The sequence below is a fragment of the Glossina fuscipes genome, unplaced genomic scaffold, assembly GCF_014805625.2.
Source record: "Glossina fuscipes isolate IAEA_lab_2018 unplaced genomic scaffold, Yale_Gfus_2 26, whole genome shotgun sequence".
Lineage (NCBI taxonomy): Eukaryota > Metazoa > Arthropoda > Insecta > Diptera > Glossinidae > Glossina > Glossina fuscipes.
The window spans coordinates 2783917-2792707 of record NW_023998421.1 but is presented as its reverse complement, the minus strand read 5'-3'; the positions used below and the strand labels follow the sequence as shown (position 1 = coordinate 2792707).

At 35.3% G+C, this 8791-nt stretch overlaps 1 protein-coding gene across 1 annotated transcript; it reads right to left on the bottom strand.

Annotated features, from left to right (window-relative positions):
* Positions 1-2209: 2209 nt before the first annotated feature.
* On the bottom strand, positions 2210-6766 carry LOC119635416 (structural maintenance of chromosomes protein 4-like). Its single transcript, XM_038030224.1, has 2 exons — positions 5740-6766; positions 2210-5682 (listed from the first exon to the last, which is right to left on the bottom strand). The coding sequence occupies exons 1-2, from the start codon at positions 6764-6766 to the stop codon at positions 2210-2212; spliced, it is 4500 nt and encodes a 1499-aa protein (XP_037886152.1).
* Positions 6767-8791: the final 2025 nt, after the last annotated feature.

Here is an 8791-nt window from a genome sequence, read left to right as displayed (position 1 = left end):
TGATTGTTGTTCACAATGCTTTTCTATTTTTCCCTTCCCTTTTAACGTTGCGATCGAAATAAATCGCTGTTTATTTAGCACAATTGCAGTACAATTACAATTGTTGTCAACATTTTTTTCCAACAACTTCCAACAATCGTTGCTAATGAAAATCATTCCAAGTTGCTTTTGTTGTTTTGATGTTTTTGCTTTTAATTCAATTCATACGAATTGAGAGCAATGCATATATAAAAACGTACCCTGTTTGTACTCTTGATTGCGGCTTTAATGTTTAGCTTGACTTTTATGCCATTGATTAAGTGTTAAAAACATAATATTGTGACATTTCTATAATACTTTATTATGATTTGGAAAAACTATGATTATTAAAAGAAAACCTTGCTTAAAAATTTAATCTGCAGATACATTAACCGTATGCTGCTTAGTAATACTAAAGGAGTATAAGCCGGCAATGAGTTGGTTGTCTTTTTTTCCAAACTAATAAAAACTATGTATCTTAGGTGTGTAATAAAGAAAAACCGATAAGAATTCCGTATTAAGTTGTGTCCGATCGAGTTCTTATGGAATCCACCTGAATATAATCATTTTTGGAAATTCGTGACGATTGCACAGAGTGAGCACTTATCCGTTTGACAAATCGGACTCACAAAATACATTTTCTCGTGGGAAAATCTGCTAAGCCGACGAGCAGTAATAAAAGTCTTTAAAAGTGCTGTAGGCTCATAATTTTATGGCATTTCGTATATAAAACTACGATAGTAAGAAACAAGCAAATCGGACAAGACTAACCATTAGATACCGTACCCCGATTCATTTAATACAATTATTCGCTCATTTTGACAATAATACACCCAAGATTACACGTTATTTCTATATAAAGGAACGTTTTTCATGAAAGCCCGCATATTGAGGGACACCGAAAGCATCACTTCACTTGATCGGAATTTAGCAAACGTGGTTTACTCTCTACAAATTTTATTATATTTCAGTTTCCGTCATAAAAAAGTGGAAGATAGATTTTCTCTCCATATAAGCGCTTGCCTCTCATGATAACTTCTGTACATGTTAGGGTTTAAAAAATTGATCTATGTGGCCCAAATGCTCTACCGTTAATTTTTTTGCTAACTTGCTGGTACCGACTAATTTTCATCACAAAATATTAAAAATTAACTCTTATGCGGAAGGGCTTTCTATTCATGAGAAATCTTATGTGGAGTGCTGTCCAAGAAATAGATCCATGCGGTCAAAATTTAGTTTACTTAATTTTTATGCAAAATTACTACGCTGACAAAAGTTCTCTTCTTAAAAAATTTACAATTAGATGTTTTGGTATACAAAGATTTATATTTCGCAGGTGTATTCCAAAAATAGACCTACGTGGTCAAAACTACTCACTATTATGTACCAATTTTCGCCTTGTAATTTTGAACATTATACCTCTTCATCGTATAATGATTCAGTTTTCGTAAGATCGGGACGCCATGTATATATAGGAGGACATTCATAAAATTGCCCCAACCGATTCAAATTTTTTACACCAATTTAGAATCCCGAAATGCTATTAACTATATAATAGTCAGATTATAACTAAATAATATTCAGAGATTTTTTTCGAGAAAATTTGAAAAACGCAATTTTTTCCCACATAGCGACGTTTGAAAGTGAGGCCTTATATGAGGAGTAGTAGGAAAAGTGAACTGATCCAAATCATTTTTCAAAGGGTTCATCCGTGGATCAAAACACCCTAATGTATCAAATTTCATCAAAATATCTCAAAAAGGGCGACCTGTAAGTTGAACAAAAATATATATGGACAGATGGACAGATAACTTTAGATTGATTCTGAAAACGATTTCAAATCGATGGGTATAATAAAAGGTGGGCCTATCTCAAGGCCTTCGGGGTTTCATCTATGTCCACACAAAGTTTGTATGCCCTGTGTCACAGATCTAGTTTCCTTTTTTCCCATTCCCAAAACAGTTCACAGAATTCATCGATAAATTTTTCCTATTTTCTGATTAAGGCACACGACCATCTCAAAAAAAGGAAACATTATTTTATTAAATATAATTAATATATCTTGCTCAAATAAGTATTTAAAAATAGATAATTGCCTGAGAAAACTCAAAACAAAATTTTGAAACGTGTAGAAATATTTTCCGAACCGCGTTTTAAATACGAAAAAATTATTGCAATTTCATTAAGACTATTAGCCAAAGGAATCAATATCACTTGCTAGTCTTGAAGAAATGCTTGCTTGACTATCAATAATTATAATATCATCAGTAGCACACATATTTCGATTTGCAAGTTTTTGCACTTGAAAGGTTCCTTCTGCCTTATCAGTGTCGCTACGAAGTATAGAACTTGAATTGCTATCAATGGTCATAGAGCTTTCGATACACGAATAAAGATTTCGAATTAGGTTATGAGAAGCCGTGTCATTTTCAGATGAAAGCGTTGAACTAAGACTGATAGTATCCGGGGCATTTCGAGTTTGAGAAATAGGCAAGGTAAAGTCGGTTCGAGAAGCGTTTTGATTTACAAATAACGAATCCTGACTGCTAATAATTATACAATCGCTTGCAACATTTAAATTGCTTTGTGTCAGATCCACTACGTCATTTTCGCTATTATCGTAATTTTTCTCGTTCCTATTATTATCGAAAATTATATATGTGTTCTTATTTTGAGACAAGGCGTTTTGCTTTTCGGGATAGTGGCATACATTGCTTGAAGTCTCCGCAATAAGCGATTTTTCATCTGGCAACGTACAAGCTTGCACGCTCAACTCAATTGGTAAATAAGTTGTTTGTGATTGTGTCTGTGGATTGCATGGGACCCTCGGCGGAAGTGGTGGATGCATGTTTCTCAAACATACTGACTCACTACAATCACGTATTTTGTAAATTCCTACTAAATGATCAGCCAAGTCAGACATACCCGGTCTCAGCGTGATGACTAAAAGTTGGGCTCCCCTTACACCTTGCCTGAGGTAATTTGCCACGATGGAGATTTTCTGAAAATCTAAAGCAGCGTCTATCTCATCCATGAAATACAATGGCGTGGGCTTAAAATAATATAAAGCAAAGGTTAAGGCCAGTGAGGATAGCGCTTTTTCGCCGCCCGATAAACACCAAATATTTGTCCAGGCCTTTCTTTCCGGCCTTACGTTAAACGACACACCTTCAACAAAGGGGTCCATAGAGTCGACTAATTCTAACTCCGCATCGCCACATTTGGTCAACATGCGGTATATTTCTTTTAGTTTGTCGCTAATAATTTTGAAACCTTCCATAAAACCGTTGTGGCGTTTTTTACGAAGATTCTCGTATGATTTGCGCATTTCGTTACGTTTACGGGTGACGGTATCCAGAATTTTGACCTGTTTCAAATAGGTGCATCGCTTTTCCCTATATTCATCAATGCAAGATAGATTAGGCCTGTTCTTTAGCAAACTTTCCTCGAGCTCATCTTTATATTGTACATCCTGCAGAGTGTGAGAAGCTAATTCTACTTCGGTGTACGTTTTTAAAGAGATTTGACTTCCTCCACTTCGGGATTTTTCATGTAAATTCAACGATTTCAATTCCTTATGAAAATATGTTATTTGAGATTTTAGATTTGATATTTTGTCAATCACCGATTGAAGATTCTTTTCAATATCCACCTTTTCAATCTTCAAATCAGTTTCACGCTTCTTCAGTCTTTGCATTTCGTTATATATGGCTGATGATTCTAATCTTCGCTTGTCAATGTTCTCATCAATCTCTTTGATTTGTTGAGAAAACGCAGCAATGTTATTGTCACGGGCTTGACGTTCTGCACCCAATTCTGTTAATCTATCCTGGGTTATTCCGATTTCCATTTGCGACTCTTTAATTTGCGTATCTATTCTATTAATATTGCGTTCTAATTCGGTCAGTTTGCCTTTTATCTTTGAAAGTTTATTGCTGACTTGCTCTGCCTGCTCGCCTAAATAATTTATTTTATTTTGGACGTTTATTTGAGTATTTCCATATATGGAATCAATTTGAATTCTAATTTGCGTTACTTTTTCGGACATCGCACTTGCAATGTCTTTAACTTCTGTTAAACTCTTCTTTTTCATTTCAATTTCAGTTTCAATTCTTTCGACATTGTTCGCATCGATTACGGTCTGTTGCAAGCGTGTTCTTTGTGCTTCCAATTGTGTAAAACTGTAAGGCAATTGTCTTTCCAAACTCCGAGCAGTTATGAGTATTTTTTGTAATTCAATCTCAGTACGCTGTTGAGTGTTCATTAATTGCTGCATTTCACGTTCGACTAGACTTTGTTGCTCTTGATTGAAATCGATTTCAGATTGCAATTGTTTGGCCTGAGTATGCAAGTTTTCAAGTGTTTTCTGAGATATAACTGGCGTGTCGAGGGGTAGCTTCTGAATCTTCGTACCCATTTTGCCGCGCATTTGCACAGAGCCACCAGCAGACACAAGGCCAGAAATTTCAATAACTTCACCATTAAGTGTAACGACACGATATGGTTTTGTACCGTAGGCAATACGGGTACCTTGTTCCAAATCAGCAGCTACCAAGGTATCATGTAGAACAAAATAAAATGCTGGTAAAATGCGCTTATCTTCCACATGCACTAAATCATATAAACGGTGGACATTTTCGGGTGCTTGAAAAGGAACTGAATCCGTCTCTAAATGTTTTATATTTTCTAATGGTATGAAAGAAGCTCTACCTAGGCCATTGTATTTCAGATATTCAATGCATTTTTGAGCGACATCTGCATTCTCGACGACTATACCATCCAAGGCATCACAGGCGGCGGAAATCGCCGCATCATATTTACAATCAATAGCACCCAAATCGCCCAAACGTCCAAATATCCCAGGTATCTTTCCTTCGATTTTTTGACCCATCAAGGAATCAAGTGCTTGATTATTATATGAAGGCATGGATCGCATAATTGTGATGATCTCATTGATCTTAGCTCTGACTTTCATTAATTGTGCCACCACACCCTGCTGGGTTTCTTCCAATTTTCGGAAGATTGTTAAGTTTTCTTCAGCTTGACTTTTGATGACCTGTAAGTTTTCGTTTAGCTCTTCAGCAATGGTTTTTTTCTCATTTAAAGCATTCTGCGATTCTTCGTAGGAGCTTCTCATAGAATCGTATTTACTTGTCTCGCTTACTTCTTCGTACTTTAGTATCTTCAATTCTGATTCTAATAGAGACAAATCAGCTTTTGTTACATCTACCTTGGCATGCAATTTCATTAACTCGGATTCTAGTATCTCACGCTCTGCTAGTAGTGGCTTAGCCTGGTCTTCTATTTGTTTATAGTTGCATTGAAGTTGTCTCTCCTGTTCGGTGCTTTGTGCGACTATTTGCTTCAATTGTTCTTCACCTTCTTCCATTTCTTGTTTATACTTGTCGCGTATTGCGCACAGTTCTATCGATTTAGATTCGATCATTTTCATTTGAACTTTATTTTCGTTACGCATTTGATTTAAGTTTACCATAACCTGCTGAATTTCCGTGAAGCTTTTGCAGACCTTTTCTTTTTCTTGTTCGAAATTGTACTTTTTCTGAATTAAACTTTCGAAGTTCACAATTTCTTCTTGAGCGGCTTCCTTCATTGTTTCCACTTCCCTATGTAGACTTTCGGTTAGCCTTTCGCGTTCGAGTAAATCTTGTTTCAATGCGTCTTTTTGTCTCAAACAACTTTCCAATATTTTATTCTTCTCACTGATAGATTTTTGTATTTTAAGGTTTTTAGTGCGAATATTCTCATTTTCTTGCTCCAGATATTGAATAGCTTTGTTGTATGGTTGTTTTAAACTTTCCATTGCATGTTTGGCCAATTGGCAAAGATCATGCCTTACTTCACTTTCTTCAGTCAACGCTTCAATGTGTTTCATGATCGTGTTTAAAGGTTCGATGTAACGGTCAGTGCCTATTATTCTTTCGAGATATTCCAGCATTCCGCACTGAGTTTTCGTCTTACCTTTTGGTTTCATTAATGCAATTGACTCAAGCTCTCCTTGCAGTGCTATAAAGTGATTACCATTCACATTTATATTATGTTCCTTTAGCAGAGAGATTACTGCACTAAACTGAACCTTTTCGCCATTTATAGAATAGAAAGATGTGCCCTTTTTGAAAGCTGTCCGTTTTACGATAAACTCACTGTTGGGTATTTCTTGACAAGAACCATCTTCAGAATCGGAAATCTGACAAAAATGCATAGCCACCGAACAATTGTCTACGCTTGGGTAACGAGCTGAACTATGTATTAAAGTTGAATGTTTTTTACATCGCAGCGAATTTATACGAGAACCGAAAACAAATAATATGGAATCCATTACATTACTTTTGCCGCTGCCATTCGGTCCTAGAATTGCATTGAAATTATGATGAAATGGTCCTAGAAGTACTTTGCCAGCAAAGCTTTTAAAATTCTCGTTTTCGATACTTTTGACAATCAAACGGGGCCCTTCATTTCTTGCATAAGAGTATGGCGGTATCGGTGAGGGTATACGAACATTACCAATGCATGTGGAACCGTCAGTCTCATCATCCAACATTACGACGTCAATGTCATGTGGTGCGTCTTGCTTGGCGGACGTGCTGGCCCCTTCTGCATGTAAGTGTTGTTGTGTTTCGGACACTTCTAGATTTGCTTCGAAAATCGTTAACGTATTCTCGTCTACTTTACGTTTATTAGATACATGCTCATCTAAATTATCGGATAAATGTTTGCGTTTTGTACTCATTAGGAAACAGTTTCTTAATCAACCTTCTAATTACGTATCTCTTCTGGTCTAAATTTGTTTTCGCCAATTATAAATTGCAAAAATATAAAACATATATTTTATTTTAATATTTCTTTTTTATAAAATATAAATTTAATTTTTTATTTTTTCGGATATGGAATATACATATATATATATATATATGTTGTCAATAATAGTTAGACAAAATTTTCAAAACCCGACAAATATATATTAAAATCAATATAATATTAAAATCAATTAAAAATGGTGGGGCAAACTAGACTAATAAGTACCATTAGTAAGAATCCTTTTATGGTGGATGGGATAAGGTAGTATCCTCATAAAACACTAGAAATTCGGCATTTTTTTGCTGCATAAACGCGTCTTTTTGCTGAGATTACTTTTATGGGGAAGGATACTGTAAATGGACTTCTGAGGTTCAATCTTAATACGATGCAATAGGGTGTCAAATTTGCACCGATTTTCATCATAACAGTTTAACTTTGTTACTTTACAAGCGATTACTTTTTGCTGACAATGTTTATATGGGAGTGATTCAAAATATTGAACCCATTCTTCAATTAATGTTAAAAGTAGTAATACTCCTTTTCAACGGCTTTGTCGATCGATATTAGAACGGGCAAATTATTTTATTAGCGATAATCTGCCGCCATTTCTGTTGATAAAACGATTACTCATCTCCTGCACTGATGATGACTTAAGCGAAGTCAGTTTTTTTATTTTGTCGAAAGAGAGCTTTGTAAAGACTGAAAGAGATGATAGTCGAATAGGGTCCAGCCTTTCCAGGCTGAAACGGTTTATGATCAACGATTTCTTCGCATTTCTTCGAAGCGTTAACTTACGCCGTGGCAATTCAGCCACTGATTCGGAGATGGACGATTGCTCCGCTAAATTTTTCACTATTAATTCGAGTTGTGCATAAATATTGAGATTCTTCTCGTACCCAATCTCATGGCAATGAGACTAAAGCTGCTGGTCTAAAGCTGCTTCTTTGACAATGAAGAGGATGAAATATGCCGCCCTTCAATTTTTGGAAGAAATTCATCGACGTTTTGCTGACTAGAACTTTCCAAAGTGAAAACGCGTAAACGAATGTGCGAAGTTTTATCACCTTCATCGAAGTGATGTGGAAAAATGAGTGAATTTTTTTCGCTTTTCAAAAGAAGGTGTTACCTTCGACCGAATTAAAAAATGTCACAATATCTTCTTCTTTTTTCTTTTAATATTCTATGAGTCGACTTTCTAAAAGCTCAACATAGGGCGGCGCGGTGTAGTGTATGATAATAATATGTAAGAATATTTGCAAACAAATTTTATCTTGTTCATAGTATTATCAGATTTCGGTTATAAATCATGTATGAGTTAGGAAGGGATTAGCAAAAATTTTCAATAATGTTGCATGAAGAGAATCTGTTTATAAGTTTACGTTCAATTGCAGTTCTTTAGTCGCAGTTGCTGCCGTTTTATTTGCTTACAATCTTGAATGATGATGAACGTGCATCAACATTCCAACTCAAAGTAACTCTTATGTGAGTTCGTTGGAATTCATTTCAATTGTAGCGGGGAAATCCTTTCGGATAAATCATTCTTGTATGTAAACGACTTCTCAAACACTTATTGCTGGTGCATGCATTTTTAGATATGAAAACACAATGTTTACGTTTTTACTTCAGCTGCAGAATTGTATGAGACTGATTGCCTGACTATACCAACTCAGATTGTTATTTAGCTTCATTCATTACTTGATTATGTTTAACCGCATTTAAAGCGAAATTTTAATAACCTCTTCAAAATTCAATTCAATTCAAGTGCAAAGGATTCAGTTAAAGGAAAGTACTCTAATAAAACATACTTGAAAGAGCGAAAATATGCAATCAAATCGTATATGACAATAAATACCGGAAACCAATGTTAAGGAGTTTATGAAGACTATTGTATTACCCATGCATGATTGTTTCCTTAAATATCTTATTAATAGAAAGGACAAAGAAAGGTGCAAGTAAG